Below are 24,058 nucleotides of genomic sequence, written 5' to 3'. Positions count from 1 at the left end.
CGGAAAAGTGTCGTCAGTCTTTTATTGCGGGTACGATGGAATGGTGGGGGATCGGTACGACCAATGAGCCCGCAAAAAGCGGCTCCTGCGCGATGCGCGTGGCGCGCTGCGCCGCATAATCTTGCGTATCAGTGATCGGCAGTGCCATCCAGAAGGCAGTAGGTTACGGGTTCTAACGTGGTGAAATTTAGGGAGCCCTTATTGGTGCGATCGGTGAAAAAGGAAAACGTGTGAGGGGGTAGAGGGTACACGATAGTAGGTGCACGATACTCGCGAGTGTCGGGAGATCTAGTGTCGAGCCATCATGGCGAATCCACGAAAGTTCAGTGACAAGATCGCGCTACACAAACAGAAGGAAGCGCAGGAAAGAGCGGCGTTCGAGGCGATCATGCGAGAAGTTTCGGATGTCACAAGCAGAGTAAGGAAATCCCAGTAGGTCCTTGCCATGGAGGGATATATCTTCATATTTTCCGTATACCTTCCTCGGTTCAGATGTTAGAACGTAAACAACAGGCATTCTCTCTCCTCGTTGCGCCGTGTGTCGACTCTGTGTGTGTGTGCGTATATGTATGGCTCTATGTGCTCGTTTTGCTATACGATCGAGACGTGTGTATGAGTCTGTGACTAGCTTACTATCAGTACTTGTGTTAACGCGCACAGCTACACGCACTCGTCCGCTGGCCCTCTGTTTCTCTTTCCTATTCGTTATCGTAGTGTGTCGGACGGAAAATGTATGTGTCTCTTCGTTGGTCGCGCGTAAGAGTGTATGAATACGCGTATATGTAGAACGAATATATACTCCGGTATACTATGCGAAACGTACTGTGCGCTTGTTTGCCACCATCCGTCCTGTAAGTTCTTAATAAATGCATACGTGTGCGATCGACAATCGTATCCATCCTGCTGACTTGTTCGAACAGACCATCGTATTTTCAAGAAAATCTTTGTTTCTTTTTCGAATCGATCACCCGTATGCATTCTTATTGAACGTCCGCGATTAGGAAAAGTCACTGTGTTTCTTCGTTTCTTTTTCGCTGAAAACTAGTTAGAACCGTCCACGGTAAACGATCATCGTGTTTGTGTTTCTATTTACGCGACATACTTTTATCCACGATCGATAGTGACCAAATGAACTGTTCTTCGTTTTACTAATAGTTTATCGTTCGTTCAGATACGCTCAATTTTCCTTCAAAGTCTATCGACTTTCAAACCATTCTCGTGAAACGAACGTATTAAGTCAATCGTATTCGTTGTTCTTAGGTACCGTCGCGACTTCGAAATTGTTAAAATCGTGTTCCGTAGAATCACGTGTTTCAGTTTGATTCAAGATAGAGTCTATGCAAAGTATGTTTTTGCTCTCTCGCAAGATAGGGAAACAAACCGTGTTTTGCTTGAATCTACGGTATCACTGTATAGATGCATCGCACAAGCGAATTATCGATGAACATATTTAGCCTACTCTAGTCGCGAAGGCAGGATCAATTTTTCGAATATGTTGAACGATCGGTCAACGACCTAATTTTTCGCACGCTGAAAACACCAATGAAAATCGCCCCCGTTAAGTATGACATTTCCGGTTCCGGGCTCCGAAACAATCTATCGTCTCGCTCCTGCGCGAAATTGCTTTCCTTAACGTTCTCGCTTTTAAACGATAAAAGGACGATACCTTCTACAATGACAGAGTGTCATTAACGGAATTGCGTCCAGCCCATTATCAGAATTGAATCATCAGTGTTTACGAAAAATCAAACAGATAAGATTAAAATTTCATGGTCGTACGATCTTTTCGATCTTATAAATTCCATCTTCCGTTAAAATTAATTATTAACTGTTAACTGTTGAACATGATAAGCGTAACGAGGTCAACATGTAAACATTCGGTTTTCGAGCGTTCCCACGTGAATGTTACGAGTCGGCCCTAGAATGCCGCGAGACGATTTTCAACTTTCAACTGAGAAAGGTAAAAAAGTGGCTCGATTCACGACACACCGATCGCGTTTTTTCGACAGAGCGAGCGCAGCGCCTTCTGTCGTGGTTTCACGTGGAAACATTTGGTTCCGCGGGAATCGCGCGAAATTGGCGCGTTTTTCACTAGACGGGTACCGATAACCGTACAGCTATTACATAACGCTGGCATTGTACTAAATGCGGAAGCTGCGTTATACGTTAAAGTTCACCATTCGATCAGTCGATATCGCTGCGTTATTTACGGTACGCTGACTTAATCTATGGGTCGTTGGAGCAGGCGCGCGCGCGCGCACGCTCGTGCACGTTTTCAGGTGTCCGTCGAATTCTTCTCGCACTACGCATTTCTCTTTATTTTTTTTTTTTTTTTTCACGCTTCGTTCGGGCATCGTAGTATTATCTGGCGAACGTTGGAATGTTAGGGTAATTCAGAGTTTCGTGATACTTTCAATGGCCCACCTAAAAATATTCGAACACTTACCATAAAAAATTTCTATGGATATATTACGTGCATGATATGAAACTTCTTGTTCGTACGTTGGTAAAATTTGAAGTTAGCAAGGACATATACTGTAAACATATATTTAGAAAAGATTAGTATATAGCATATATCTTAAACACGTAATAAACGTTGACGATGATTCTACTGAATATTCAAACTTATTAATATAACGAATTGATCGCTTAAATGCTTCCGTGATTCCTACAAAACATATTACTTACATTAAATACCTATGTATTATACATTTTCAGATTTTTATTTGAAACTTGACCAATATTAAGAACGACAGTTGGCTTTCACTGCAGTTTTAATGAAATTTCAAAATGCTTCCGATAACACGTATAATATATTCATAGAAGGTTTCCACAAGTGTTCGAATACTTGTCTCAGCCACTGTACGTTTCCCCGTCTGATGGATGTTTTCGAGTGTTTTCGTTTTTTTAGATTACGACTGATTTCATTGGCAACGTGGAAAAGTCACGAATTATCCGTCCCGATAGTTCCGTAACGTTTGATTTATCGAGGAAATTTTTATTTCCATGAAATAATGTGAATAGAAAATCTTAACATGTGAAAAATATTTACTATTACATCGTACGTAATCGCATCTGTATTTACGAATCAGCATTTATTCTATTAATCAGCGTCGATAATTCAGATCTGACCAGTTAAAACCGTGCAGAGTATCGCGTCTCTATACCATTTTTCATTTCCTTCGCTTGTACTTAACCCGCGCGCGACGCGATCGTTGATTTTTGCGTCTCATACACGATCTTTGATCCGAGTAGTGATTTTTGATACAACGATTCGCCGAGCTGCACGCTTCTCAATCGCTATACCGTTAACGGCCTCGATAACGATTACGAACGCGGCGGTTAATCGCTCGAATCGTTCCAACTCGATGTGCCACTCGCGCATGCCTTAATCTCTCTATTGTCGAATGGGAAAAACAATGATCGTTTGTTAACTACGTTCTCGACGCTTTCAACAACGTTTACACTTGTTTTAATACTTTCTGGACTAATCGAACAATACGTTGCGACATATCTTTCACGAAGATTGATCGTGATAATTTTCCTTACATTACTGTAACTTATTGAGATGTACAATTCTGTGATAAATAGGTATATTCTATTCTGTAAATTATGCTTGACCTTTTGGGTACGATTATATCCTCGTAATTCGTTCCTTCGAAACGGAGAAAGATGACAAAGCTAAACATAATATCGTTATCAATATAATACGTGTCAATAAGTGAACCTAATTTTGAGATAAAAATTTCTACGAACATAAAAATATACATAAATATAAACGTTTATTTTGTACAGAGTTATAATTATTGAAGAATAAGGTAATTAGCGAAGTAATTGTAAAATAGAGTCGTTAATAAGCAATTTCCGCGTCTCAATTCAATTAAAATCTCAATATCGTTCATTAATGGTCACGTTCCACGAAATTTTCGTTTTGTCGTTTATCAACGACAGCTATACTTAAAGCACTAATTTATTTATTTTACAAATTTCAGCGAATTATGTTACAGTCCATGCTATATTACCGTGATCGCTGGTAAAAGAAAATATCTTCATTTTCGATGGTAAATATTTTTCACGATCTCAACGTTCCTTTTCACCTTCCTGTACACCAAGTGGTTCACCAAGATATTTAAATACTTGAAGAAATATTTTTCGAAACAATCTGAGATCGCATTAACACTGTTATGTGACTCGACTATCATAATTATTGTATCGAAGCTATATACTTTTCTTTTCTGATGGATTTCTGATTTTTGTGTTACTCGTGGTGGTTAAAAGTGCAATAATTGAGACCAAATTCACGAATTATTGCGAAAAGCTGTACAGTACAATATCTACCGTAATATGATTAAAAAATTGCAAAAACTGAAAGAACAATCGATCCTGAAACCAAATAAAGAGAAAATTTTGGGATTCGTTGGCAATGTAACAGAATTGTACAACTGTTTGCCTGCAAAAAGCGGAAACGTGATTTATCGCGATTTTCCCCTGTGGTCTTCATAAATTTGTGTCCAAATTACTTTTGTACGCCACAATGTCAAATAAAGTGTCCGACATGTCAAAGTGTCGGAATCGAATATCTGGATATTTGACCGCGGCAAGCATTCGGATAGGTCGTTCCAGTCGTTCGGTGAAAACAGTACAAAACCATTGTCTCGCGATATCGGATCGAAATGTTCGAAAGTTAAAAAAATGTGCGGGGTCACCATCTCTCCATGCAAGTCGGGTAAAATAGAACAATGACCGATGAAAGGAAATAGAGACAAAAGGAGAGAAAGAGAGACGGGACAGAGCGTGTACGTGTGTATGTATGTATGTGCGCGCGCGCGCATGAAATTAATCCCATTGAACAGAAAGTCAGTTTTCGAGAGCGAAATATTTCAGTTTTCGGATTAATATCCGAGCCACTTATAGAACTCTTCGATCGTGGTCGGAGATTTAATTGATTTATCGAATAACGAATCACCATTCTCTCTATATTCATCGTACTCTTCTATTTTCTCGCGAAGAATTACTTCTACTCGGTATTTTAAACCCTCCGGTATAGAATAATTAAGGAGCTTTCTGGAAAAAAGTGCTGTAAGATAAAATGGTGAATCGAGTAATATTACGTTGATACGTTTTAGTTCCAGTTTTCTAATGTTAGTTACGCTTCGATCGTTCATTGTATATAACGGATCTTAAAGAACCTTGTCATTTTTATATATAAACGATAAAGATAGACGTGTATCATAATTGTTTGATTATTCGATTAGAAAATGTATTTGTCCAGCGGTAAGAAACGAAAATATTGGCAAAGCTTCTGTTGTGAAGTTCCGTGTAAATCTACACCATATTCCGTGTGGAACAACTTTTGAATTAACAATCTAGATATCTTATAATTCATTATCGTTAAGCAAGTGGATGCAATTATGCAGTAGGAGCAATTAATTTATTAATCATTGGTGTTACGTACAAGTGACGAAGTTGTAGATTCCAATCGAGAGGCAAATTATATCATTATCAGATAATTAAAATGGCACGTGTTACTCTATCATTGAATTGGTTTTTCAATGTATAAGAATACGACTCCGGTCAGAAAAATATCTTGTTTCCTTTAAGAAACACGAAATGATAAATACCTTGTTTACGAATAGGTAAATTCACCTGAATAAATTCTTTACTCGATACCAGTGAATTTGTACTTGAAACATATTTTCGTTAAAATATCAGAATCTGCTCAAATATCGTGATATTTGATGACCACTCTGTATATTTACTATAGACTAATAGGTTCTTTTTCAGAAAGCTCCACAATTTCTCGCAGGTTTTTCGCGTTTTTTCACGGGAACAAAACTATGATAGTCGAGCGAAAGGCGAGTTACGTGAAATTTCTAACGCTGCGTCATCTGGTCGAGCGAATGCAAAACGAGTTGTATCTACTCGTACAAGAAAAAAAGAAAAAAAAAAACGGATACTTTCACCGCGTGGAATTGCGTAATCCTAACGTGAAACATAGGTGGCCGGCCGTGAGTGCACTTTTATCGCAGTCCGTTTAATTTTTCTCCGTTTAACTTTATTGCGATGTATTTTCTATCATAGTTTGTTTATAGGCTACGCTGTGTGAGAACAGGCTTTCTTAACAAGGAGCATTATTCGATTAACCGATGGTGGAATTTCTCGATATACGAGTCTACTGCCAGAATGCTGCAAAGTTCGTAAAAATATTTCTGAGAAAATGTTATTGGCAATTGGTTTAAGTAGTTAGCTCTATCTCTGTTCACTGTATATCCGTCTTTGTCATTTCTTTATTATTTTGTATCACGACCACATATCGACGCATCGCGACCGAAAATCTCTTTCGACGACGATAAGCTCTTTGCACACAATTGGAAACATCTATTTGAATAGAAAATGTGACGAAAATTCCTATCTAAAGTTTGCCAATCTTTCAAACGCTTACCATAGGAAATTTTTACGAACGTGTCGTATGCATTGTACAAACTTTCAAATTTCATCAGTACTGTAATCACACATCTTGGTATTAAACATGTTTCTCCCAGCCACTCTGAATATTTGAAATATCGATCGTTATAACATCAGCTAGATCCTTCGTTTCTATAAAACTCCATGGATTTATCACCTAGTTTTAAAAAAGACTCGGAATTTTCAACTCAACAGACATAATTCTTCCATCTTTCTACTATATCCTATTAAAGTATCTCTGCTCTCTTTTAGCCACAAATTAATATCAAAATTGGCAAATCAACCAATGCTATTCCTGTGCGATCTTCCATTGCCACTGGGATCTTTTAAATAATTTTGCGAACATTGTAGCGTACCATTCCGAACCGTTCAACAACGATTGAATAGCGTTCCTTGTAAGATTCTCGTGAAGAGGGTACGAGCTACGCTCCTATCGGTTCTCTTGTATCGTCCCAAACATTTCCCTACGAATTGTTCGAATTTTTTTGCTCCTGGTCTCGGCTGGAAAAACAAGAACCCAGAAGTGGAATTCAAATGATGATAAAACCATGGAAGAAGAGGAGGATGTTTATCGGATCGTGGTTGGGTCAGGAATGCGGGTCTAAAGTTTGAGACGCGTAGGATTTTAACGATCGGGACCGAAAGAGAAGGGAAGAATATCCCAAACGCGTTCCTTCCTAAAATTCCCATGAAACACGTTGCTCTTAATGTAACGTTGGAGTTTTTGAATGCTATCGATTTTCAGTCAAAACCTGATCGAGAGTCTCTCAAATTTTGTGTTGATAGCAACGTTCAATCGCCAGGCTAGAAAGCTTCTTATAAATCCTAATATAAATCGTAGAAGCTCGCCTGATTCGATATATTCAATTTCAGCAAACGTTGAAAGTATGTTTGTAGGTGACGATCTTTCGATTCTCGATAAATCCGCTCGTTCTTATACGTTCATTCTATCCGTCCTGGATCTTTCCAAGTCGATCTTAGAAAGTGTCCTTTTTCGTTGAAAAGAAGGAGAAAGAACCGTTTGGTTTCACAAAAGTATTTAAATATTAATAGAAACATTTTATGAAGATCTGATGTGTGTTATATAAAACTCTGTGGAATTTCATTAACACTGTAACGAATAACGATATTATATAGTATCGTGATCATATTGGTAAAGTTCGAAACAAATCTGAAATTATATCTACAAGTTACGAGAAATTAATCATTAAACGATCGATAAATTCGATCGTATTAATCAAACTGCAATATTTAGTGGAACTGCTCTTGATTCTAATTATACGTTTAAGATATTCGTATTTCGAATTTAAAATTCTTACGTTTAAATCGTATGATTCGTAAATCAGTAATCTTTTTTAACGCGTAAAACGTTAGGTCGAGTTACTCTTATTCTTATTTATATCTTTGAAAATGAAAGGTGTACATTCTCGAATTGGTTTCAGTTTCAGTTATATAATCGTGACAGTTGTATCTCGTTACAGTTTCGCTGAAATTTCAAACAATTTTCTATAACGCACATTTTCTATATTCGTGCATGCTCTCCGTCACCATAAATGTTCGATTATTCCCATAAATCACCGTATATCTATAACTCAACCAGATACGGAAACGAAAACGGACGAAGTATTTAGAAAATACCTGTATGAAACGAAATGGAAAGGAAAAAGGAAAAAGAAAGAAGAAAGCTAGGCACGTTTAGCGTAATACGATAAATAAACGCGATGGAAAAGAAAAGGCAAGAGACGGTAGTTTGCCGAAGAAAGCGAACAAGTTGGTGACCATATGAATGATGGACCTGCTTAGGTCGCCTCGGCGAGCAGCTCGGTGTGTGCCAGTCCCACGGGATCCGGGGTACTGGAGACTCCGTTGTCCGTGAAGAGTGCCGGCGCCAGTCCACCTCAGTCCAGCGGCAAACACCTGCACATTAACCTGGGAAATCAGTTCAGGGCGGGTGGCTCTCTGCCGAATGTTAACAACAACGCGAATTGCGGCAATGACGCGAAAGAACACGCATCGCCGCACAACGCCGCTATCCACTCGATCGACCTTAAGGTATTGGTCATCTAACAAACCGTGTCAAACTTAGCTGTTTTTCGTCTTCACTGCCCCCTTTTTTTATTTTTACATATATGTACGTCTACATAGACATATTGCACCCACGTTGTCTTTTGGTTTTTCTTTCACCTGTTTCCTAGTTGCTTTTTGCGCCCTTCCGATCATCGATCGTTGTTCCCCTTTCGAATACAAAGCTCGTAAATCAATATATCGCCATGGCGCCAAAGCCATTTCGAAGTAGACGATCGATACAAGAGCGAAACGGTCGTGAACAGATTTTTCTCTTTTTTCGTATCTTCTGTGTAAAAGAAAGTTCTTATCGAGCAAGAATGAAAGTTAACGGTGGTCAGAGCAAACCGGGCGCGTACGCTGTTAGATATAAGCAGAAACAGGATTATTTCGAGTCAAGCTAAGTAATTTTCCAAATTGTAATTCGTCAAATTCGGTTCTTAAATTTTCATCTATTTACGTTCGAAAATAAACTAGCTGTTCAACTCGTCGTTATTAGCGACGCGATAAACAGTGAAATATGTCGTATAGTTTTCCACATGGATGTCTACTCGTCGAAAGGAAAGTTTATTCGATTATTCTTAATATTGCCAGTTTCTTACGATACTTATTTCTTATTTCTTACGTAATACTTGATCGCTGACTCAAATAATCCTACTACAGTCTTATTCGAATTATTCTCTCGTTTCTCGTATATTTAATGAATCTAAACTATCCGATACTATCGTATTCCCTCGTTATTATGTAAAAGACCATTGTTTCGTAATATACAACAAGTTAGATTATTCTGTGCAAAGTTCAAGATTAAATTTTCACATGTCGAAGCTTAGCTGACTCGAATAACCCTTCCGTACTGTATACACTGTATTCGATTTGGCTCGCGGATGCGCGGTAGCTTGCACGGTATTGAAATTACATCGGTGTTGGTTCGATCAATTATACGAACATTATGGGGGATCTCTACTTGTTGCGAGTCCACGTTCGAAGCGTGACTCATGACTGGAGCAACGTACGGGCGATCGCGTGCCTCCTTTCATTAAACCGACTATTTCCAGTCGCCGTGTAAAAATAGACGTTTCAAGATTTTTCTCCGTAGTCGGACCGCGTTGTTCGATTCGATTCGTTTGGCCGTTCTCCCTGGATTTCGCGAGCGAAACGAAACGTTCCGCGCGTGAAGCGGAACCGAGCCGAGCGCATACTCGCGCGCGGTTACGCAAACTTTCCATTATCCGTTTGGTTCGACGCGAAATATCCCAAAATCGATTTCGAAACACGTTCGTGTTAATCTCGACCGACTGGAATTCGCCGTTAGTTTGCCAGCTGGTCGAGGAATCGAGCTTCCATTAAACGACACCACGTGCACCACGTCCGCGACACGCGGATCAATCGATTCCCTCGACCATTCAATCTACCTCTCCCCTCTCTCTCTCTTTTTTCTCGTTTTTTTCCTTTTTTCTTTCTTTGATACGATGTTTCTGCACGATAACGCATGACAACTTTTACTTAACAGTAGTTGGATAGCATAATGTGAGAAATAATAGTAGCTGTATAATTCCACGAGGAAACTTTTTGATGGAATTATCGAAGCATGAATAGATGGGTCGATATGCCGAAGCGACAGTTCGAGGTGCATGCGTGGTTTTGCCTTAGTCCTTAGAAGGTAACGAACTGCTAATTTGAATGTTAAGAGCGTAGAGTTCAGGTGTTTGCTCCTTTTTCATCGCGTTTTCGTGATCTAGATTCGAGGTAGCTACCGCGAAGGTCTGTCGTGATCGGTTGACAACGGTTGACGTAATAATAAGCGTGACAAAGCCGCGAAATTTTACGTTTATCCATCGACACGCTAAAATATCTTCTCACGTTTCTGTACTTTTCAATGAAAACGATCTAAATAATTACACGAACGTTGTAGCATTGAAATACTTTTTAAATAATATCGTAACGTATAGTTAGGTATATTATTTGTCGTTGAAGCATCGTTCGATATAGCCTATCGTTGTGATATCGCGTTATCACCCGATCAGTTTGATTTAGGCGATCGAGAATAAAAGATTCAAACGACGATCGATTAAAACTTTAAACATTCGCTATCAATGAGTGCGAATTTCAAGTTGAAATCGAAACGATATTGAATCGCGACAGCATCCGATAATATTGCGCAACAGTTACGTCGAGACAAAGTCATAATAAAATTATCTTGGAACTTTAAGGATAGCAGTTAAAATAGCAGCGTGTTGGACTTTTGCATATCATTATACAACGGAGGAAATGGCTATTCGGTGTTTCGCGCAAACATATAATTACGTTATATTCGAAGACATTCGCAAATTAGATTGTCATGCAAATTATAGTATCAATGAGCCGCAAATCGCGTCTCGACCATTGCGTAACGTAACCACGTCCAGGATACGCGTTATTATTGCGTCTCCAAATGAATTAGTCGCACACTCGAGCGCAACAGATTTCGTGGTAATACATTTTTTTTTATTATTGGGCGAATGACTAAAACGCGTGTTCCCTCGGCCGATTTTTATATTTTTCAAGTTTTCCGTACACTCGCTGAATATATTTCATCTTAACAACGATTTACATTGCATTCCTCTCTGTAATTACTTGAATTATAAGTTTGTTCGTTCTCTTCGAACGAAACGTACATAATCGTTTTAGACAAACTAATGTTCGGTATAGGTACACGAATTATATCAATTTTGGTTACGTACACGATGCGTGTTTTCTTAGGTTTTTTCTTCTTTTTTTTTCCTTTTTTTTTCTTTCTTTCGTTGTTTATTATCGTCGAATATCCATTCACGTAATCGTTTCCCGGTCTATCCGTAATTTTTCTGTCGTTGCCTGTAGAAAAAAGGATCGTTCCGTCGTCCCGGGATATAATCTTCTTTGCTTGACCTTAGACAATGAACCATACCTGAAAATCAAAGGAGTTCGTTGAATTATAACTGAAACGACTTAAATGTCATATCTGCCTCGGTAACTGTTCGCACGTTGTCACATTTTCTGTACGTTCGTGTGTCTAAAATTATACGTAGACTGCGAATTCTTATGAGAACGAAGGTGCATAAATGTACGTAATGTGGAAAAATATCTAAAGCGGAACACTCTTTGTTTATTTAGTTCGTATATATGCGAGACAAGTCTTATTAGCAGAGATTTTTGCAAATAGCATGCCGTTGTTAGCTAAAAATAGAAAGTATGTCGCTTGCAGCATTGAACAAAATTTTGCAACAGCATTTCCAAAAGAGATTGTTATCGATCCGACGAAGAAGTCGAGCGAGTTGCACTTGGAATTCGCTACGTTGCATAGGCAATTTACAGGGTCAGAGAAACAGAGAAATAGTTCGTAGTATAACAAAGTGAATAGAAAGACTGAAACTATCCAAAATGATCTCGTAGAAGTGTAAAAACTAATTCTCCCAAGTAATCGTGCACAATGTAAAGCTATGTTAATTGGTTTCAAAAAGGAAGGGCACATCACATACAGTTCTTCGAGTTTCAAGTGCGTTCATTTTGAACGCAGTCATTATGCGTATGTATGTGTAACAGTGAGTGTGTTTGATAGTCACAGAATTGTGATCGTAACGTCGATGCCGCATTCTGTGTCCTGATTTACAAAAAGCAAGTACCAAAGATCTATAAGATTTAATAACGTTATAATATTCGGTGCGTTGTATCATTTAGCACGTGAAAGGTCCCATTTCTTTGCTTGCGTTGAGAAAAATTTGAATTTGCACAAATATCCGCACTCTAATTATACGTTGTTTTAGATGTTGATTGCATGGAAGTGCATGTTAATTATGACTAGACGTAGAAATGGTATTTCTATGTTTCGAATCGATCGATATAATTGCCTTTGAATATGACTCTTACTTTCACTAGATATTATCTGTCTGCTATCGTAAAAGAAAGTAAGGAATGTATGTGAAATGCACTTACGTCCGGTGCTTCCGTCATAGCGCATTTGGCGAGGTTATATATCTTGTCGCACTTATCAGAGCCCGCTGTAAGAACCATAACGAAAGTTAGATGGCTGTAAAATTGAAGATGTATAAATTTTCTATTTCGAGAAACATGAATTTTCTATCGGGAAATTTAAACCTGAATTTTTCATTTTTAAGCTTCAAGATCGAACGTACTATGTTACTTGAAATTTGAATGTTCAGCCGTGAAATTTAATGTTTGAAAGAGAAAGTAAAAATGATTTGAAACTTTAAGTATAACACAAGTAGTCACATACGTGCTGGAGTACATTTGGACATAACCGACTCTGCTCTTGCCTGGAGTTGATCTGGCAGCAGACCTAACAACATATCCGCGTCTATGTCGCCTTCGTCATCGACCTAAATGAAAAGATTCTTTGACTAATCGTTGCCTTTGTTTAATTCACTAGCTGCCATGGTTCTCGTTTGACGAGTATACAAAAAATCTATATAATAATGATCCCAAAATTAGGATTTAGAAAATAAATATATATATATATATAATATTCGATAATTTAAACGAAACATTCGATAAAACGCATTAATGACCAATTAATACCTATAGAATTAATATAATGTCAAGAAAAACGAAATTGGCAGCTAATGGGTTTGCGGTTGCTAGTTGAACTTACCAAACTGAACGCTTCGAGCAAGCAAAACATGTAGCAAGTGATCGACGTATCGTCTTTTAGTACTCCCTTGTCCACCTCGTCGATTTGCGCTGTGTTATGAATCGATTAGTTAGTTTTAATTTACTCGTACAAATTTTCAAATTCTAAACTTGCTGGTTAATCGTCTTCGAATTTGTTGCGAGTTATGGTGATCGTGGTACTAACCTTGCGTCGTGCCATGCTCGCTCATGCACCGAGCCTTGTCCTCTGCCACCATGTCGAATATCTCAGGCGGTAGCCAGTCCGGCTATAAACAAATCGAAATGATCATACGTGAGTGCCTTTTTCTCTCTTAATGATTTTATCGAGCAGCTCTTCTCTTTCTTTCTATCTTTTTAACGACCCCATTGTATATCTACGATTCGTTACGGCAAGAAAATTTATCGAGAATTCGACACGGGTGACATTGTCGATGAAGGGAGGAACTTAACGATGTCCAAGTTCCATCATAGTATAACACGGTATGGTACTTAACGCGCACTGTTTGAACGATTTGCTTTGAGATCGTTGCCATTAGCATAGATTACACGAATAGTTGGCAAGAATTTATAATTTGATAGATTCAGATAAATGGAATACTTGAAATGATATCGGAATCGATTTTACCCAGTTGAAACCCGATTTCAGACACGAGGCTGGTCCATTCCGAGTAAAATCGTCTAAATTCCTTATTATTGTATTTCCTCTCGTTTACGTAACGATACGTTTCCTTATATATATATATATATATATATATATTAGGTCGTCCGAAAAGTTTCTTTCGTTTTATAAGGAAATAATGGACGCACAACATTTTCCGTTTTATATTATTTTATCGAATTACGTATGATCCATTTTCTTCTATCAAAATAAAGATCACAATGTTCGACAGATTAGATTTCATATTTATATAAAGATGCGTCGTTATAAAAGACGTGTCTGTAAAAGAAAGACACTTTTCGGACAACCCTATATATATATGAAATTACATTTCTTTACGAGAGAAAGATAAAGAAAACAATAAAAAGAATAATAGAGGTAAAAGATGAACGAACGTCTAAGCAATAACGCAATTAATACGATAGAAACTTTCTACGCTCCAATTAGGCTTTCTGTTCGATCTCGAGTTCACTTGCCCCGTTATCGATTAGCCGACCATACGGGTTGTTCGTATTGTTATTATTTGCGCGCGTTGACTCGTTTATATCTCTAATAACTTTGTCCCTGACGAATCGATCAGATCAAATACTAGAGTTCCTTTAGTCCTCCTTGTCTCGTCTCTCATCCCCTCACGACAAAAGTAAGCCCTTCCTTGAAAGCTTACCACGGCGTTCACGAAAATCGTCTGCAAGCACACGAGGCCAAGATACAGCAACGCTTGTTTGCCACCCATGATATACGTAGTCGAATAGCACTCGTTATAATCCCGACACTGTTTGTCACACTTTTGCGAGTATTGTATGAAGCGATGTTACCTGTCGCGGCGTTTTTATAACGCCTCAATTAGGAAGAACGTGCGGGGTGCACGGGATGTGGGCGTGTGCGAGAGGAGGGTTACCAAGCATGTATCTATCGTTCGTTGATTGAAGCCTCTTTGTCGTTCGGTTGTTGGCTGAGACACGGATAATTTTCGGCCGCGTAACGGAAGTGCGCTTTGGATTACGTACAAAGTCGCGATCGTGATCTTGAGCGTTTCCTGTGTCCTGTTTCCTTTTGTGAATGAATCGAAAAGTTGTTGGTTTTTTTCTTTTTCCAATGAATTTTATTCGAGCGTGTAAAGCTAGCTTGAGATTAGCCGAGATTTTGGAAGCCAGGCCAATTCAAATTCGAGTAATTCGAAAGTTGTCGATTAGCGTGAAATTGTTAGTTATTCGATTCGAAACATCCTTTCGAGTTTCTTCGATTATTCTCGCTCGTTAATTGATTTCTAGTAATTTGATACATTTCATTAACGTGGACTTGTTACTATAGCTGACTTCAAATATCCTTTGCAACTTCCTAACGAAGTTAAGGTTCTCTCAATTATTTTTCGATCTAGAAAGAAAAATAGCCATTGCTAGGTAACGTAATGTTACTTCTGTTCGATTCTCCACTCGATGTTATCGCTTCTCTAAACCAGCTCCACTGTTTTTCAACTTTGTATTCGCTCGTAATTAACGTTTCGTACAGGTACGCTGGAACTACCAAAAATCGAGTAATTCGACTAACGTAGACGACGAGAGTTAAGCTAACAATACTTTCATTCGGGAATGTTATGGTTCACGATACATCGATCATCTATTTGATCGCTTTAGGACGTTGTTTTTACATGGAACATCATTTTTTGTGTCGATGAACACACAGGCGTCCATTGGTCAGCGTGGCTAATGGTAAATGAGTTAGCAATCTGTAGTCTGTTGTGACTGCTGAAATTACAGCGTTGTCTATGTTTCCTCTAATGACTCGTTAGACGACTCCGGCGAGCTAATTTTTTATGATTAAAATGTGAAATCGTTTGTTACAGAGACTTGCAAATAATTGTATCGAATTACTCGGCCGACGATACATTCCGTAATGCACAATATGTAATATACACATAATACTTATGTAAATTTTCAAATTTTAATGATTGAAATCCAGTTGGGCTTTCAACAACGCAAATTATTTTCTCGGAAACGTCGGATTGGCCATCTATTTATTTCGAGTCGCTTGAACACAGTTCTGTGAAGAAGGCACAACGCATTAAACTTTAAAATCAGTTTCGTCGTAAACAAGTACGCTTATCATTAAGGTAATTAAGAACTTATTAAAATGCAATGTTACGTAATATGCAACATCGAGCGTGGAACGGTTAATAAAACTTCCTTTTCTCTGTCTTATTTTATTGTAAAAACACATTAATAATATATGTATATATATATATATGACATGCAAAAGTATGCATATGACATACAATAGGCTATCGTAATCAAATTTTTTACAAAGTTAAAAATTGTACATCGTTAAACCGTGAACTCTCACGTTGTTCGAGTGTCTGTCGTACGTTCTCCCATAATTCGTTTCTAGAATTTAATATCTGTAAAATTAACCTACGTTAGGAGAGGCATCGTGATTGCGACACACTTCGAATTTAATTACCGTTTCGATCGAGCTCGAAGAACGATGTTCCGGCCCTCTTGTCGCGTCTCTTTTATCAATTTCACGGTCCGTCGGAAGTCTCGACTCTCGGAGAAATTTGTCGAGTGGCACGAGCAGTTGGAAAATTCCTCGTTGGAACCGTTTCTATGCGAACGACGCGACGCTTGGACGAGCCGAAAATCTTGTTTACCAGCTTTCGTAACTCGCTACCGGCTTGTAATTTGCCATCGAATCGCGATCGATCGTTGCTACCCGTGTGTATGCTAGAGCTTACAATATATCACTTATTCAGTGAGAACTAGCAAGGTCCGGCGATGTAACTTTGCTGAAATGCGGAACAGTATCGACATAGAGTAAGGAACGAAACGATCGACGGATATCCTTGTGTAGGGTCGGTTGAAACAAAGCTAGAAAATCAATAGTATTCTGGTAAACTAATTTTGATAAACGTTAAAAATCTTTTCCGTATTTATGACTTGTCTGTCAGTCTTCCGTCAAGTATCTACGCGGATTACCTTACATTTTTCGATAATGTTGTACGCGTTATTCCACTAATTAGCCTTCAACGTACCAATCAGCTTAATCAGAACTGCAAAGCTAATTTTTATTTCGAACAAAATTCCGACAGAAAAATAACGATCTGTCGTACCGATGGAAAATTATATAATTCCTTATGTCACCGAGAAAAATTCGTGTCTTTATTTTCGTCGCGACCATCGTACGATCATTACGGTTGTTTGATACCTTGCGATCGCGAACACTGTAATTCGTCACGATGTTTCCTTCGGTTGCGGAGAAGCCGCTATTTTCAACTTTAACGAAATTATACGTAACGAAGCCCGAGCATCCTCTGTCACGTATATACGCGCATTAGTCGGTTTAGCAGAGGGTGGAGCGTGCGTTCTCGCGTCGATGGATCCTCCGGTCGCGATAATTGCATTTTTCATTTATCCTCGCGAATGGAACCGGGCACGGGGAAGAAAAAGGGACGAGCGAAAAGGGGGATGAACGGGCCGTCGCGTGTTATCGAGCGTAGTAAGCTCGTTTGGTCAGAACCGCGCAAAAGGGGAACATACCCTGCTATCCATTTTTTATCGATGATCCTCTCACTGCTCAATTAAATTTCGAGCCAGATCGCTTGTCAAAATGTGACATTTAACGATCAGATGCTATCGATATACACAGCCGTCCGTAAATATTAGGACGATTACAGAAATGTGTCTACAGATGTAGACACATTTTACGAACATATTATGCCCTATTCGATTTATTATTTTAATCCCAAATTTCAATCAAGATTTTCTGTATTTTTAATTCATATTCGTCACGTTCTTCCTCCGACTCTTACGAATAGTTTCCACAAATTTTTGCCTCGTTACATTGCACCAATGTAAAATAGCAGTCGGCTAATAAACATTTGTCTAATAATTTGAAGCAATTGTCGTGTCTTATATGCAGCTGAAAAGTGTTGTAATATTTACGAGTGGAAGTACGCGTGCAGCCAAAGAACACGTGTTTGTTTCCTTCTCGGTTTCCTGCTGGATCGTTAGCGAAAACGAATGGCAGAAATAGATAGAAGAATGGAACGTTGACCGACTCATTGACTGCTACAATTTTCACGCAACACTCGTCACTGATCAATCGCCTTTAACGAGCTCGCGCGAATCTGCGCGCATGGCCGTTAATTAACCGTGCTTGCCGAATTCGACTCCGTGGTTCTGGTCAAAGCGAAGTTATTCTGCTTTCATGACCGCGTGAAACCTTATTACTTAAAATATCTATCGCTAACAATGAATTCAAAAAGATATACTGACCGGCGAACAGTATTCGCGAGTTGCCTATGAACAGTGATAGGTCTATTCTTGTTCAGTAACAAGTATACTTTTGTTTCCGACATCATTTCGTAAGGGTAAAACTTATTAACTCATTGAAGATCAAGCAGTGAAATAATACGTAAAGTTACGTAAACGCAACATCATTGTCATAAAACGTAAATAAAGCAAGTTATTTTATCAATTTACCTATACAAAATATATTAGAAGCCCGTTATACGAATCGAAGCTACAGGAGAAATTGTACGATGTAAGAAAAATATCTTACTATAGCGATATAAAATACTCGAATTTCCTTGAAGATAACATTGTAGGATGCGGATGAAAGAGGAAACAACAACGAACAAAATAATGAGCAAATTCTCGTAATATCTCTCCATAATTAGAACATGCATTCTATAAGATTCGATAATACAAATTGGCCAAATAGAAATTACAGATGAAACGTTGAGTTAACGTATCTCTGGTCCTTAATAGCTTAGGTCAGTCCCAATCCTCGCTATTTCAAACACCGACGTTTAGAAAACTAATAAGACGAATCAACCATTGAACTGATCTAAACTTTCCTCTTTCTGCTATAAACTCCGTTTTCATCTCTTACGCCAACCATGGACGAAACGTGCGCGATGCTCGTTCAAAGTATAAAAGTATGAATTTGCTTTAACAAACCCTCGTCTCCCTCCCTCCTCCCCCTCTTCTTTATTCATGAAATCATCTGAAACAGCTCCAAAGCTCTACGATATCCTGTACAAGGAATGCGTGGAAAAGATTCAGCGATGAACTGGACGTGATATCTCCTTTAGGGAAAGAAAAGAGGAGGAGGTTGGGTACGTGTAACGAGTCGCTTGGTGGTTGTCAGGAAGGAGGATGAAAGGATTGGAAAGGAAGGAGGCGAGTGTGCCCGGGCGCATCGGTCTCGAAGCCAAGGTCGGGTTTCGATCGCGCGAAGAAACGCACCCCCGGGGGATATCGGGGTCAAGAGAGCACTCGGTTTCTTAGCACCAGTCGATTCTAGGCCGGTGGTGCCAAACGTTCGCCCCAGTCCGCGGCCGGCTCGATTACAGCCGAATGTTCGAACCTTCCTCCTTTGCTGCCGGAATCGATCGAATTTCAGCGGATTTCTGCTGGCCGCGCACGTGCAGTGGCCCACCTGCCGCGCGCCCGAGTTTACGTTGCCGTGCAAACTCGGCTTAACCTCTTGGACCCGAGCTAGAGTGCTGCCGAACATTGATACCGTTGCTCCAGATACAACTCTGCTCGCTTTTCCCTTCACCCTCCTTGCCACACAACTCTCTCATCCTCTCGATCTTTCTCTATCCTCCTGTTCTTTCGCCACTCGTCCAATAACCGTTCTATTTTAGCGCCGAGAAAACTATTCGGTTTCATTTCTTGATTAAGTTGACGGACAAGCGAGCACTGCTTTATTTGCTTAATTTCATTTGCTTATTTATTTATCCATTTGTGGGATAAAATCTATGGATAATACAAAGGATGACACGTAGGAGAAAGATTTATAAATGAAGAACAAATTGGTGTATCTCGTGAAGTATCTTTATTCAGTCGATAGAGACATAAAAAATCAGCAGTTTAATTTTATTAATTATTTATTTAAGGGACATATATCCTTCTATTTTCTATACGTTTCTGTCCGCGTCAGAAAATGATTACCTAACAGTTACGGTTCGTATAGCTGTGGAGGATGAGAAGTGAAAGATGAAGAGAGGAACTGAACGAAGGATTTTAGAATATAAATATGTTGCAATGATAAATCCCGCGAAAATAAAGATAATTTTCGCGATTGGACGAATGTACATGACATTTCGGTTATTTTAACCTGGGTTACATAATTGTGATTAGCCTGTCGCGCGAATAATGCCTCCTGTCCATTATCCGGTCGGCTAACTAGACGAACAGTTTCATGCTAAACAGCTAATTTGCCGCGTTAATTTATGCGTGACGATTAAACGGTTCGAATACGAGTGGAATATAGTCGGTGTTTGTTCCATCCTGGCCTTTCAACGCTCTCTATCAAGCGTACCTTAACTACATGACTATTCTTTGATGCAATAACTCTGTAACGCATTAACAAGCTTTACACATATTTATTTACATTTCTCCCGATGGTTAGCTCCGATAGAAAATAACGCAAATGCCACGACCCTTTCGTACAATCCAATAAACAGGCTCACAAAAGCATAAAAAAAATTATATTTTCAGATACAGTAGGTCACGAAAATTTACATACACCCACGCTGAATTTCGTGTAATTTAATTTATCCGACAAATCAGAATCGTATTTTATCAGAAAGTTACTTGCAGCTGTATATCGATACCGTTATTATCGATGTATTTCCAAAGCAATTTAATAAACGTTTCTACTAGAATTTTATACTCAATGCACGATAATGTGGACTTCGATGATCGATTGTACATACGTTTGCAGTAAATACTTTGTAACTTCTATATACACATTTTCAGATTGCTTTCGAACGATCCTCTCTCGTTAAAATATCAATGAAATTTCAAAATGTTTCGGCACGTGCAATATAGGTATCAAAGTTTCCTATGCTAAATGTCCGTGTACTCTCGTGAATTAGTGTGCGGATGTCATGGACGTTGGTAGGTTTGAAAGAAGTTAACGTTCTTGTGACGAGTTGGTCGGTGGAACTCGAGTTCGTGGTATGTGCCGCAGGGGTAAGGAACAAAACAAACGGGAACACGTGCTCCTAAGCGGAGTGCACTCGTATACAGAGTATTGATCGCGTTCTGCAGGTACTCGTTTGCTTGTTTCGTTAGCGGCACGTCGATGGCTACTGCCGCCGTGACTGCAGCTGCAGCTGCAACTGCGCCTAGTTCCGCTAACCCCGGCAGCCAGTCACCGCGCCTGGTCTCGCGGTCTTCGCAACTACTCTCCTTCCTTTTCGTCTCTGTACTGAATCTCTGAATCCACCCTGTACCACGTTTTTACAGTCTGGTCACACGAGGGTTGAAACTGCCGACGTATTCGTACGAGTGTGTTCAGTCGATCGTTTGTAGTTGAAATTTACTTGCATTAGATGCACCGTTATAAGTATAATACAGGATCGAAAAGACGATTAGGCAAAGAAATACGAGCCTGATTGATTATTTATGATATACTCGACATAATTACGTAGATGGGTATTGACCGAAAATGTCTTGCATTAGTAAAGATGAGTCATTTTTACATGACAACGTCAGTTATTTTTCCCTGTTCGAATTACCGCGTTTGACGTACAACCGAACTTAAATCTGATCGCATTATTAATACAGAATTCTTCTGCAAATTCTTCTTTACAAGAACGTCAATGAACATACGTTTCTGTTATTAATAACTGATAAGAAATACAAACGTGGAGCTTCGAAGAATTCAATGCCGCAAGGGTCCTAGAGGATCCATTTCTTTTCTACGACATAATTTTATCTTTAGACATTTTTCTCAGTCCGAGTTTCCATTATCGCGTTTATCGTAAATCTAAAAGTTTTATCGCATTATCTCTTCTTTACGAAATCTTTCGAAGAAATAAGTTTCTACCATTAATGATCGATAAAAAGTACAAAGTCGTAGCTACAAAAAGATTCGATTCTGAAAAGTTTAAATTCCTTTGCGCGTCGTTCTATGGTATTTATCTATGATAATTTAGTTTTCAATCATTTTTCTCATGCAAATTGTCGCGCTTACTGTAACCACTTTACATAATCCGTATCTATCAGACACTTGGCGAAGCCTCGTGTCGCTGTTCGTCCCTTCCCTCCTGTCTCGACCAGACGATTCAGTAAGCCGACGACTGAAATCGACTGGTCGTTATTTATTCTACAGGTGGCCGTGCACGATGGTTTCGTTCATGCCGGTACGTAAGTGCGTGGAAATATTTCGAGGCTGGAGATTCCAGCCACTCGTCTTCCGATTCATTCGGAAGGGACTATGCCGGAAACGTCGAAGCCATCCGCTCGCGGCAACAACCCTACGGAAAATAACAATTTCCTGATTAGGATTTCGCTCCTCAGCTCCAACGAGTTTCTCCTGCCAGAGAATCTTCCGTTTCCGTTACTTTATATATCATTAGTCGCGGAAATTGATCCTTACTCTGGTTCGATCGAAACTCCCTCGTGAATCCACGGGTCTTCCTCTACGCCTTCTTCTACGGTTTCTGGTCATCAAGATGTAGAAACATCGCCGATGTGCACACATTTCGTTCTCGCTAATTATTGTATAATACGTCGGCTCGTGAAAATATTTGCGCATCTATGATCACATTTAAATAATAAATAAAATAATAAATAATTACGCGGTTCAAGCAGAAAAATTGAAAACCAGATGTAATTTTAAGACGAAGGATAGGAGCATACAAGTTCTCAACATCTGCATATATACACGTGCGTAATACTTTAGTAATTGATAAACTTCGTTATTACAATTGGCTCGCGCCTCTGACTTGTATTAAAAAGAAGAATATTAAAAGTTTCGAGTGGTTTCAATTTGATGACGAGAAACTATATATCTCTCACGGCTGGTATAGTTATAATATCCTGACTTTTTTCCATCGGTGATCTCTCGAGATTATAAAAGAAGAAGCTTCCAACGGTTTCCACGCAGACATCCCACTGTTGCGATATAATTGGATTTTCCTGATACATAATTCATATTGCGTCTAGCCTACGTTCAAACTGCTTCCAATTTCTCGTTGCTTTCTTTTTTCTTTAAAAGATCTCGTTCTTCGGAATTTTGGTATTCGGTCGTACGGACTGGCTCAAAGGGACCTCGAGATGATGGGAATTCAGGCGATATTTGCGTTTGATTTATCTGCCATTTCTGTGGATGATTATATCGTAATATCCGGTGTACCCTGGTCTCCACGGGATCTTTGCCTTCTCTCGACGACTTTGATATTCCACGAAATCTCCTAGAATCCCGATTACTGCTTTTTCCGACGCTTACAGGCAAAGACGTTTGCGATAAAAAGTCATGGCTCGAACAGCCCACGATCGATTTCACGATGATAAAACACGATCGCTCGTTGAAACGTTGTAAGTATACTGCGTTCACACGAACGAAAGCGTCGCTAGAAAGTATAAACGCGACTTATTGTCAGATCTATTAATGGCGTGGCAATCATCGGGTCCATAAATTTTCTTGCTTCTATTCGCGTCTTTCACGAGCACGTTTATGGTCAGAGTGCCCCACAAAACGATTGTTTAAAGAGCGGATAATATCCAGCAACCAAGAGAAAATCGGACACGTGGGCGTCGATCAGCGCATTCTCCCCTTTCCTAGCATGCAGTTGTTAAAGGTTACTCCGTGTTCTCACCGAGTTTGTCTCGGTAGACTGTTGCCTCGAACGTGAATTAGGTGCCGACTTAATATTCCAATTACGACTCAACGTACAATTTAATTTCAAAATATACAGATGCGATTATAAATTCACGAAAGGAATTATCCTGTGTAATACGAATGGAAATATACGCAGCTTGCAAATTATCGTATCATAAGTTCTTTATCGTTCGATTAAACTTTCCTAATAAACCAAAATTTCTCAACAGCTATCGAGGTTTCATTTCCTTACTTACGTTGATAAAGCGATCATACCGATTTGATTCCAGGTGCATAAATATTTTATTCTACATTGAAATACAAGCTTCGGACGAAAGAATCTTATTTTATATTTTCGATTTATTTGTCCACATAGAATCATCCCTTGGTCGATCGACCACTTTACGCGAGATGCTTTGTATATGAGTTTTCACAAAGATTCAGAAAGTCTAGTAGTAACGTAACATTTTTAAAAACGAGATCGGATGTAGTGAGACAGGATACAACGAGCAACGGCGAGTCCTGCGTGCTTTCGTGTTGTACAACCTTGAATGGCAACGGATGTCCCCTTGTAAGTAGGTCACCGACGTGTCGGGAGACGGTAGACGG

At 39.2% G+C, this 24,058-nt stretch overlaps 2 protein-coding genes across 7 annotated transcripts in view; one reads left to right on the top strand and one right to left on the bottom strand.

The window, feature by feature from the left end:
- The first annotated feature begins 122 nt into the window (after positions 1–122).
- The window catches only part of LOC126918890 (CREB-regulated transcription coactivator 1-like), a 64,962-nt gene continuing 41,026 nt past the window's right edge, over positions 123–24,058 (top strand). For 5 of the 6 annotated variants that reach the window (XM_050727428.1, XM_050727430.1, XM_050727426.1 and 2 more), the window contains exons 1-2: positions 123–418; positions 8,269–8,517. In XM_050727428.1, coding sequence (XP_050583385.1) covers positions 305–418; positions 8,269–8,517 — 363 coding nt within the window. In that variant the 5' untranslated portion in view covers positions 123–304. The remainder of the gene's footprint in view (positions 419–8,268; positions 8,518–24,058) is intronic. The other variant, XM_050727429.1, reaches the window with a different exon arrangement.
- On the bottom strand, positions 11,044–14,651 carry LOC126918921 (pheromone-binding protein-related protein 6-like). Its single transcript, XM_050727505.1, has 6 exons — positions 14,496–14,651; positions 13,358–13,439; positions 13,154–13,242; positions 12,779–12,881; positions 12,478–12,542; positions 11,044–11,452 (listed from the first exon to the last, which is right to left on the bottom strand). The coding sequence occupies exons 1-6, from the start codon at positions 14,562–14,564 to the stop codon at positions 11,435–11,437; spliced, it is 426 nt and encodes a 141-aa protein (XP_050583462.1). The 5' UTR covers positions 14,565–14,651; the 3' UTR covers positions 11,044–11,434.

Source organism: Bombus affinis, chromosome 7, assembly GCF_024516045.1.
Source record: "Bombus affinis isolate iyBomAffi1 chromosome 7, iyBomAffi1.2, whole genome shotgun sequence".
Lineage (NCBI taxonomy): Eukaryota > Metazoa > Arthropoda > Insecta > Hymenoptera > Apidae > Bombus > Bombus affinis.
This window is presented reverse-complemented; position numbering and strand designations above follow the sequence as displayed.